This window comes from Bidens hawaiensis, unplaced genomic scaffold (genome assembly GCF_021521415.1).
Source record: "Bidens hawaiensis isolate Kalapana, Puna unplaced genomic scaffold, B.hawaiensis_p1.1 tig00007783_1, whole genome shotgun sequence".
Taxonomy (NCBI): Eukaryota; Viridiplantae; Streptophyta; class Magnoliopsida; order Asterales; family Asteraceae; genus Bidens; species Bidens hawaiensis.
Window position 1 is genome coordinate 483008 of NW_027491540.1, and position 12179 is coordinate 495186.

Here is a 12179-nt window from a genome sequence, read left to right on the forward strand (position 1 = left end):
CAAGCGTTTCCGCTTTAGCCGGGGTGTTACACCAGCTGCTAATGCTCCAGCTTGAATTGAGATTCCAAGAAAGCAAAACCATGATAATACATCTCATGAATCCCAAAAACGTTTAAAACGTGGGAGGCCAATCGGTTCAAAGGATAAAAATCCTCGAAAAAGAAAAGATTCTGGAAAGGATAAGGATACTGACCATAAAGAAAGAGAAAATGGCAAAACCTTCCCTCAGGAAGAGGTAAATGATATAACCTTCCCTCAGGAAGAAATAAATAATTCCAACAAAGAGTTGTCAATCAACTTTGGTCAAACACATGTAATGTGGGATCGAGATGAAATGGAAAATATTGATGATATATTTTCCTATTCCGAAGCAAGTGATATCATGGAAGAAAATGATGATCCTGAACCAAAATCTGTAGATGATTGTCAAAGTCGACACGATTGAAACAAATGGAAAGATGCCATGCAAGCTGAATTAAATTCACTAAACAATCGAAAGGTTTTTGGACTTATTGTCATAACACCAAAGTCAATAAAGCCTGTAGGATATAAATGGGTTTTTGTGAGAAAACGTAATGAGAAAAATGAAGTTACAAGATATAAAGCTAGACTTGTAGCTCAAGGTTTTTCTCAAAGGCCAGGAATTGACTATGAAGAAACGTATTCCCCTGTTATGGATGCTATTACGTTTAGATATTTAATCAGCTTGGCAGTTTCTAAAAAATTAGAAATGCGTCTTATGGATGTGGTTACAGCTTACTTATACGGATCACTCGATAGTGACATCTATATGAAAATTCCAAAAGGATTTGAAATGCCTAAAGCATTAAGCTCAAAGCCCAAAGAAATGTGTTCAATCAAATTGCAAAGATCTTTATATGGGTTGAAACAATCTGAAAGAATGTGGTACAATCGTCTGAGTGATTATCTTATAAGGAAAGGCTATACAAATAATCTTAGTTGTCCATGTGTTTTTATTAAGAAGACAACATCAGGATTTGTGATCATAGCCGTATATGTTGATGATCTAAATATAATAGGGATGCATAACGAAATCCATGAAACGATCATTCATTTAAAGAAAGAATTTGAAAGGAAAGACCTTGAAAAAACCAAATATTGTCTTGGTTTGCAGATTGAGCATATGAATAATGGAATACTTGTCCACCAGTCGAATTATACTGAAAAACTCTTAAAACGTTTCAATATGGACAAGGCAGATCCTTTAAGTACCCCAATGGTTGTTAGATCACTCAATGTCAACAATGATCCATTCCGTCCTTGTGAAGAAAATGAGGAGGTTCTTGGTCCAGAAGTACCATACCTCAGTGCAATTGGAGCGCTTATGTATCTTACTAACTATACGAGACCTGACATTTCTTTTGCAGTAAATTTGTTGGCAAGATTCAGTTCATCCCCTACTAAAAGACATTGGAATGGCATTAAACATATTTTTGGTATCTAAAAGGAACTATCGATTTAGGTTTATTTTATTCTAATGACTCAAAAGAAGGGTTAGTTGGTTATGCAGATGCAGGTTATTTATCAGATCCCCATAAGACAAAATCTCAAACTGGATACGTGTTTAAGAATGGAGGAACTGCAATTTCATGGCGCTCTCAGAAACAAACACTTGTTGCTACGTCCTCAAATCATGCTGAAGTCATTGCACTACATGAAGCTTCTAGAGAGTGTGTTTGATTAAGATCTATGACACAAATCATAGTAACCTCTTGTGGACTAGAGAAATATGCAAGTCCAACACCAATCTATGAAGACAATTCAGGCTGTGTCTCACAAATGAAAGAAGGGTATATCAAAACTGACAGAACAAAACATATACCTCCAAGATTTTTCTCATATACTCAAGACCTTATCAAAGATAAACAAGTTGAAATAAGATATGTCCAATCTAGCAACAATTCAGCAGATTTGTTCACAAAGGCACTCCCTACAGCGACTTTCGGGAAACATATTCATGATATTGGCATGCGACATGTACGGACAATGTAACGAGCTACAACTTGAGGGGGAGCTATATACTGCACTCTTTTTCCCTTAGCTAAAGGTTTTTTCCCACTGGGTTTTCTTTGGCAAGGTTTTTAATGAGGCAGTACTTCAAGATTAGACTCCAAGTTTGAAAACGCATCATCCAAGGGGGAGTGTTGTAATAATTGGGTCAAATTTACAATAAATGGATGCATGCATTTTCAAAGCCTAGATTAATCTTACTTACCTAGTTGTCTCCTTAATAGTAATTTTTGTCTACTCCTTTTTGTAGTATAAATACCACACTAATGTAATGGAAAAAATGCACCATCATATATACTCTTTCAAAGATATATAATCTTTCTCTCATTCTCTTATAACTCTTCTAAATGCTCTTAAGAAATAACATTAATCATGTGTTGGTCATTGTTATATTATAACATTAAGAATATTTTTTATTATTTTTTTTATTTTTAAAACGCTTTTTTGTTTTTTTAAGTAACAAAAAGCATTTTTTTCTTAATTAAATTGTAATTTAAAAATACATTTATGCTATAATTGTTTCCATTGTTTAGAGAGTGTTTTTTAATAGTTTTTGGAGATTGTTTGCATTTTTTAAAACAAATTTCTTAATGTTTGTTAGTAAGTAAAAAAATTAAATAGTGTATTTACGTAATAAACTACACAAATTTTGTACTATAAAATGAAAAAAATGTTAGAGATGAGTCAATCAATCAATCAATTATACCCAATGGAAAATCCCATTAATAGCGAAGCTATTAGTAGGGTCTGGAGAGGGTGAGATGTAGGCACACTGTACCTCTATCTAATAGAATAGAGAGGTGGCTTCCGGAGAACCCCTCAGCTCTAAAGATCATTTGTATAGGAGAATATAAAAGACAATCCAAGTTTAACATTAATATAATTAATAATAACACTTAGTAATAATGATGATGATGATATATAGATATATTGAAATAGTAAGGATAGACTCCCAAAAAAATGTATCTATGTATCTGTGTGTGTGTAGGGGAAGTATAGAATGAAAACCCATTTGAGTTGTGAAAACCCTATGTAACATCGTTTTTTTTTTGTTTTTTGCACACGTAATATATGTTGTAACCTTTAATACAAAACATTGAAACATAAAAAAAATTGTTTTGCTATTTTTTAACATTTTTTTACTAATCTTTTTATATGTTTTCAGGAGAGAGAAAATGTTATATTTATGTTTACATTTTTTATTAACTTTAATTATGAACCACATGATTCAAACTTTAATTAAAAACATGTGATTGAGAATGGGTTTCTAGAGTTTTCACAACTCAAGTGGGTTTTTATTTTAACCTAACCGTATATATATATATATATATATATATATATATATATATATATATATAAGAAAAGAGAATAACATAACGGCGTGTGACCAAAAATAAGGTAAAGAGAAGCCCCTAAGTTACAACTTTCTCCCTAAAGATCATTAACATAAATTCTACGTCTTCAAAAATTCCTATCCTCAACCATGTTCTCAGAGAGGTTTAGGTCTAGCATATCATGCCTAATCCTCTCATACCAAGTCAATTTGGGTTGGCCTCTATCCTTCCTTCCCTCTATAGTAATGTTTTCTACGGATCTTACAGGGTTGGTTATTTGTCTTCTCTTCACATGCCCAAACCATCTCAATCTCCATTCTCTTATTTTGTCTGATATGTTAGTTACCCCTAACCTCTCTCGAAACACACCATTTCTTATTATGTCTAACTTTGTGTGTCCACACATCCAACGTAGCATTCTCATCTCTGCTACCTCCATCTTCCGCTCTTATGTCTTCTTGATGGCCCAACAATCTGTTCCATATAACATTGCAGGTCTAACTGCGACCCTATAAAACTTTCCCTTTAGTTTAGTTGGGAATCTCCTGTCGCATAATACACCTGTGGCTGCTCTCCATCTACACCATCCTACCTGAACTCAATGAGCCTCATCGCTGTATAACTTCCCATCGCTCTGGACAAACGATTCTAATTACTTGAACTTCGTTACATGCGGAACCACTTGCCCTTCAATGGTGATCTGGATGTCCTCGTTGTCATTTACTCCACCAAAATCACAATGGAGGTACTCCATTTTGGAGCAACTAATCATTAAACCTTTATCCTCTAAGGTTATTCGCCACTCCTCTAGTCTCATGTTAAGATCTTGTTTTCTCTCAGCAACTAACACAATATCGTCTGTGAACATCGTGCACCACGGGAGTGTCTCCTGAATCGATTTTGACAACTCGTTCAAGATTACTGCAAAAAGAAACGGGCTCAACGTTGACCCCTGGTGGAGGCCTACCTCCACGGGGAAGAGGTCAGTGTCCCCCACTGGCGCACGGACACTTGTAGCACTCCTAGCATACAGGGACGGATCTAGATGTTAGTTACGGTGTCACGGGAACCTACCGAATTTCGAAATTTATATAGAATAAATATATAAGTTTTGATAGTGAATCCATATAAATTTTTAGAGTGAATCCATTAACAATCTACAGCCTAGCTCAGATGGTAAGCATCCCTGCTTTTTGTTGAACAACCCGGGTTCGAATCTCATTAGCAGATTTAGTTTTATTTCTTTTATGGCATTTGTTTTATTCTTTTTTTTTACCAGTTAACAAGTCAGGGTTTTTATTTTTACCCCTTTATTTTCTACCCCACATCGCTAACAACAAGAACAGCTCCCGCCTCCCTGACGCCTGACGCCTTCAAACCCTAACAACATCCACCATTGAACTCTGTCTCCGGCACCGTTTTCCACCTCAGCGCGCCGCCCTCTACCTCTGCTAGCTGCCTAGACCCTCTCCTAGTCTCCACCATTGTCTTCAGAGTTCACTAGTTTAGTCCTTCACAGCTTCACTTCAATCTTCGGGGTAAGATAACTAATTATTTTCATGTTTTTGCTTCAATTATTTTCGTTTATTTATTGAAATTAGAATTACAAAGATTGGTTCTGTTGAAATTTTTTTAATTGAATTAGATAATTAGTGATGTTTAAATTTGATTTGTAGGCATTATGAATATTAAAAGATAGTTCTCAAGTGAACCATCAAACATTCAATCATCATCTTCAACTAATAAACAACCCTCAAGAATAGATTTGGATGATCTTCCATGGGATCCTTCGGAAAAGAAACCAATTTCATCTTATCGTTAGTTTTACCGGTTGCAACGACGAGTGTCTAAAGAAGTTTTTCTTCAATGAAGCATTTGAAGACGGAATTACGTAATAGGATGGGTGATGGATTCTTAAACGATGCTTACATTTGTTACATTGAAAGAGAGTTCCTTCAACAAGTTTCGATTGAAGATGTAATGCAACGTTTCCAAAAGATGAAAACTCGTATATAACAACTATAAGTAAGTTTTTTTTTTTAAAAAAAAAAAGACAATCGTATCTTTATTATGTATGTTATCCTTTCTATGACGATGCTTGTGTTTTGTTAATTTTAAAAAGACAATCGTACATTTATTATGTATGTTATCCTTTCTATGACTATGCTTGTTTTTTGTTAATTTATCGTATTTATGTTATGTAATAAATCTTACCCGAACTGTTGAATCGACCCGAAATTTTTTATGATCGGTCATATAAAATTAGAGCATTTAAAAACAGTGAACCCATTGAAAAAAATCCTAAATCCACCACTGCTGGCATACATATTCATAATTATCTCTATATATTTCCTCAGGACCCCTCTACCCTTTAGGCAAATAAAATGGGGTACGTTTAGCATGACTTTTTATATTCCATAGTCCGCAACAATTTACAAACAATTTACAATATTCAGGTAAGTAAACGGGACCATTTGAGAAATAGAACTGTAATTGGTTGATAAAAAAATAAATAAAAAGGTATAATATGTTGATGAATAAAAAAAAGAATAATATGTTAAAAGAGGGAAAAAAACACATATTAGCTAAATAATTTTGGCAATCATTAGCTTAGTCTAGTGACAAACGTATATGATCTGCAATTAAATAGTTGTTGGTTCTAGTCTCACTTGAAATATGGGATAAAAATAGATGGAAAATAAATCATTAGCTGTTCAGAAAAAAAAAAGAAAGCTAGATATTTTTGGAACTACAATTATGCATAAGTTTCCAGTGAGAGATACCCTTTTGGGCTAAGTTTCATTTTGGATCACCATTATATAGACATAGCTCATGGGTTACAAGCGTCAACATTTTAATCTATTTTTTTCTTTTTAGAAAAAACTTTTAATAAACACAAACAACAAAGGATGAAACCAGGATGTAGGCTCCTCCACAGAGAAACAAAGAAGCAACTGCAAGTCTACACAAGAACCAAATTATAATAACGCAAACTTACACCAATTATCGCAAACCATTTCCCTTTTTTTCAATCTATTTTTTAATCATAAATAACCTAGAGTTTTAATATCTTTCATTATCTCATGTATCTTGACCTCTTTGTCAGTTTGTCTTTATGAAGCTTATCATTTCTAGCTTTCCAAATCCTCCAACACCCGATAATAATTATACCATGAAGAATATCTTTTTCTCTTTTACCCAAAGCCAAGGAGGAGTAGAGCTCCATAAGATCTTTGGTTGAAAAGACAAATATTCGGGGGATCCTACACTAAAGGCTTATATGCCACCACACAAAAGCCGAAACAAAACACCTAGACAACAAATGATATATGTTATCTTCTCCACAACTGCAAAGCAAACATGAAGAAGACTCCACCCTTATGTTCCCTTTAATAAGCATCTCTGATGTCGGAAGCCTATTCAAAACCGCTTGCCAAGCGAAAATATTGCATTTAATCGGCACCCGCCTACTCCAATTCAGCACACTATGCCCAGCATCTGTTTACTTACAAATGAATGTCAATTTCCTTTCAAAAAATGAAATGTTTTAAGTCGGGTTAAACGGGCTAAAAGTAATTAAAACTTAAAAGTGTATTTTCTAATGTATAAAGGAGCATCCGATTCTTTTCTTAAATTTGGTTTTTAGTGACATAATGTAAACTTCGTATTATATTATATTTGACACAATAAAGAAGAATTTAAACAAAAATGTTCTGGTTAATCCAATCCAATGTGTTCCAACCCGTACATCATACTTACCGTTTTAGCCCCTTGCTCAACCTACCTGACTAGCCAATTACCTCTACAAAATAGTTAATAGTTTGAATTTTGCAACAAGGTTCCTACACTATATTGTTACAGATGGCAAACAAATGCGAACCTGCTATGCAAACCTGAAACCTGAAACATTCAGGTATGATGTTAGATAATTAGTTATAAAAATTTTTACAAGTATGAGAACATTCTCATCCAACCTCTCATTTTATGTGAGGGGTGTTTTTATAATTTAGAGTGTGATTTCGGGTATTGTGAGTGAAAGGTTTTTATATTTTAGAAAAAACAATGATTTTTCTGTATATTTGAAAAGTTTCTGTTCTTTGAAAGTAGTTATGAGTGAGAGAAAGGTATAAAAAGTATTATTTAATTAAAATAAAAAAGAAAATGTAATGAGTTTTAGTGTAATTTTTGGTTTAGAAATAAAAGGTTGGATGAGAATGCTAGATATGCATCGTATTAAATGATATATGATCAGATTGCCTGAAACATACACATAAACATTTTAGATTTGTTTTTATTCTTTTGCTTTAATTCAATAACTCTTAATTATTATATTTCTAATTTTCTTGGTTAATAAAATTTTATGAAAATCAAATACAACAAGAAATGTATTTAGGAATTCAAACAAATATTTTTTAGTAAGCTAAAGGGTTTGGATGATTAGACGGCCCATATCCAATGGATATTAGAAATATTTTTTAATAAGCTAAAGGGTTTGGATGATTAGACGGCCCATATCCAATGGATATTAGATTAGGTATGAGGCAATTTAAATTTGGATATGAGACTGGGATTATCAATATACGTTTTGAGCTTGTCTCGTTGTCATTCCCAAACAAGTTAATTAATTTTAAAATCTAATTGATCAATTTTTTAAGTTATACAACAAGACGGTTCATTTTCAAAATAAATTTATCGCTACAATAAAAAGTATGCGATCAAAATTATGAATTTAAAGACTGATGTAAACCTTATTGATAATGACATGTATGTAGCTTGGAAAGTAATAAATTCGATTAAAAATTCATAATCAATGGACCAATCAACATAGTTATAAATTGGTAATAGAGAAGTTAAGGAAAGCAAATGGACTTCGTAACGTGTTAAGGTGTGGCTTTTCCATCTAAAGACTCTCAACTCTTGCCCATTTATATCAATGTCATATCAGATTTTTCCATTTGTTCTTAAATAGTTGAAAAAAAAATTTTAAACAAAGACTAATAAAAATATAACAAAAAATTAAATTTCATTGATAAATAATTACAAGACTAAACTAGAAATTACATTTCATTAAGTAAACGTTGATCAAATAAACAACTTCAACGTTTTGCTATTTTTTTTCTTCGTTTGTAGTTCCCTTTCAACCTCGGTTCGCTCAAATGATCAAGAGGCTTGACAAAAACTCTCAATCCCTTTCTTTGCGTTTGCTTTTAAGCAATCCTCTATGACATGCGTCTTGTTTCTCTTGGATCTTTTTATATCTTCCTTGGGGTTCCCGGAACATATAGCTGTGATGGTGACTGTAGTTGAATCCGGGCCATTTGGTTAAATATGGAATGAGATTGATTTTGAAATTGTTGTCATATAAACATTGGGTTAATTGATGTTTAGAATGGATCAAACTTTGGATAATCTTGTGAGCTTGACTTGCTGTCATAACTTGAACCCTTTGCATACACTCATTGGATGATAGATTCATTTTGAGATTGATCGAGGTATGAAATTGATGTTTGGAGAAAGAAGATTAAAAAGGAATGGATGTGAGAATTAACATAGTTTATTTAGTGGATATTATTTATATTTATAGAGTTAATTATTTAAAAAATTAGTCTAAACTATATATCTTGTCTCAGAGGTGGAAGAGTTGTTGCACAACGACATGATCAACAAAAGCTTATTGCCCATCAATCCCCTAACAGTGCCCAATGCCATAGCACACTCCCCGTGTCATGCGGAGTCTACTCCAACCACAATTCTCTAGTCAAACACAGCTTAGTAAAATAATTATATGTCTAGTGACACCGTATAAGTTTGAAGAAAGTTATACAAAGTCACCCATACATGTATGTTCCTTAATGGTTGTGTGATGATATGTCTGTGTTTGTGATATATATATATACCCAGCATGCCATAGCGTAAGTGTGATTTGATTTTATGTATGTGTGAATGTGAATAGGAGTAGGTGAGGTGGGGCAGGCACATAAAGGGCTAAGGGTTTGGTGGAAGCAGAATCAAGTCAAATCAACATAGATTTGTTTGTTTAATTAATTTTTAAATATTAAATAAGAAAGTGGAAATATAGTTTTCCATTTTCAATAGAAAGAAAGAAAGAAACTTAATTCAAACACATCTCTCTTTCTCTCTCCTCTCTCATATCAGGCCAATTTTACCAACCAACACAAGTAACGTAACTCTTCTCTCTCCATATCTCTTTCTTTCTTTCTCTCTCCTTCCTTTGTTACAGAATAATAATAATAATGTTTCTTTGCCCTTTGATTTCATATATTATCCCGCCCACAAATATATATGTTTGCTACTTTATCTTGTTTTTGTCTGTTTGATTGATTCTGTTGTTTACCCTTGTGGGCTTGTTTGATTAGGTTTTGTTATTGTGGTATCTCAGTTATCGGTTCTCATGTGAAATATCATTTAGAATATCGGTACCGATAAAATCAGCGATATTGACTGATATTTCAGCTCGATATCAGTGTTTTAAGTCTTAATATTCAACTTTTAGTGTTTAATGTTGGTGTTTCGAGTCTTAATCACTTCCTACTTGCTACAATTGTTAGTGTTGCAAAAGGTTAAGTTGTTAATAGCAGCAGAATATACTGAATTGTTAGTGTTAAAGTGCTATATATGTAAATTCTGCATGATATTGAAATTACCGATATCTCACCGCGATAACCGACATCTCAAATATCCGACCTCGACTGATGATATTTTTCCGCATTAGCTACTTAGTTGTATCGATATGTTGGCATTGTGTAGAATTTCTTTTAATCGGACAACATTTTAGCATGTGTTCAATTGCATAAATCTTTGATGAATTTGATATGAATGCTACAATTTTTCTTTGTAATTTGTGAACATTTGTTTAGGTTTTGTTATTGTATCAATATGTTGGAATTGAATCGAAAAGAAATCTACTTTTCTTGTTGACAATGTGGGGATCCGAATTTGTTTAGATAACGAATGTTATTGTTATGTTATTTGTATTTTCAGATGGATGATGATGGATTAATGAGAAATTGGGGATATTATGAACCTTCTTCGTTCAAGGAACCCCTAGGTCTGCAACTCATGTCTCCAATGCTTGACCACAGAGAGTCAAAACCTATACTATCTCCACGCGAAAATCCCATCATGATGAACCCTAATGGGCTACCTTACCACCACCCTGTTTCCGAACCGCCTGTTCCAATGCACTATAGGAGAGACGGTTGGGTCCAAAGAGAAAGAATCCTTCATATGCTACCTGCAAACCCTAATTTCTCGTTTATTCCTGATCATTCGCCTTCTTCATCAATGCTCATGTTGCCGCCAGTCGACTCTTCAAAGGAAATGGCTGTGGAAGATTACACACCTGACGGTGATGATGGCAGCGGCAGCCAGATGAAGAAAAGAACCGCGGCGGCAATGGCTTCACCAAAAGCTAAGAAGCCAAAGAAAGCAAGATCTTTACCGAGAGAAACTGGGAACACCTCGAGTTATCGGTCAAAGTCAATGAAGAGAAACATGGATGTGGTGATTCATGGAATAGATATGGATATTTCTGGTATTCCGATACCCGTTTGCTCATGCACAGGGGTCCCACAACAATGTTACAGGTGGGGATGCGGCGGGTGGCAGTCGGCTTGCTGCACAACCACCATATCAATGTATCCGCTGCCAATGAGTACTAAACGGCGTGGGGCCCGCATTGCGGGTAGGAAGATGAGTCAAGGCGCATGCAAGAAGGTTCTAGAGAAACTTGCATCCGAAGGTTACAACTTTGCTAATGCAATTGATTTGAGGACTCATTGGGCAAAGCATGGTACCAACAAGTTTGTAACCATCAGGTAGATCAAAATCTAAACTTGTTTGGTTTTATAACTTGTATATATTCTGGTACCTCTATTAACCCATGATTTTTCATAGTCGCAATGTCTGTCATTTTTTTATTTGAGCGTTTAGACATTCGGGTTCTGAATTTCTGATAACATTATTTCATTTTTACTTGAGATTATGCGAAATGTTACTTCCTTGGCATCTTTTGATGGTGGAATTATGCTTCTTTAATCACCTTTCCTTGTCTGTTTTCTTTACTTGCTGTAATTTTGTTTTTCTGCATATCTTCTTCACAAATTCAAGTTTTATGGTTGACTTTCTTTGACTTTTAGTTGCCCTGTCATGAATGTTTTTGTTAGTGCAATACTGCAATATACGAGTTTAAGTCGTAAAGGGTTGTGCAAGGATTGGTTTTGGCCTTTTGGGTAACCAAAACTTTGTTACGATACGGTTTGGATATGGGTCGCATTTTTGGTTCTAAATTTGGGCTTGAAAAAAAGTTACTATAATTCGGGCAAGAAGCTTTGTGCGTAAGTCAACTGACTTTAGGTTATCATTCCAATAAGACCATCCACAATAAAGGGTGTGTTTTTAGGTGTTTGTCCAACTCACTAGTATACATGTACACGATACGAAAACTTTTCGTGTACCTGTATCCTAAACACAAACCTGTTAATACCTGTAATACACGATTAAAGCTGTTTAGTAACACATATTTGACAACATGTTTAGGGAATAATAGGTGGGTAAAACTTACCAAGTAAGAGGAAGCACCGGCGCGCGGTGGCGGCTCTGACAGCGGAGAGGAGAAAGTCCGGTGAGGAAGTGGTGGCAGCGGAGGAATCACCGGCGGGCGGAGAGGGAATCACCGGAGAGGGGCGGCGGGCGGAGAGGGGTTTGTCCAGAGAAGTGGCGGCGGCGATGGAGTGAATGTGGATATCTGAAATCTGAATGTGGAAAGTGGAAACGTGAGTTAGGGTTTGTGGA

The 12179-nt window shown here is 34.6% G+C and overlaps 1 protein-coding gene across 1 annotated transcript; it reads left to right on the forward strand.

The window, feature by feature from the left end:
• The first annotated feature begins 10330 nt into the window (after window positions 1-10330).
• LOC143636091 (protein BASIC PENTACYSTEINE2-like) lies at window positions 10331-11379 on the forward strand. The gene has a single exon (XM_077103768.1). The coding sequence runs from the start codon at window positions 10338-10340 to the stop codon at window positions 11205-11207; it is 870 nt and encodes a 289-aa protein (XP_076959883.1). The 5' UTR covers window positions 10331-10337; the 3' UTR covers window positions 11208-11379.
• Window positions 11380-12179: the final 800 nt, after the last annotated feature.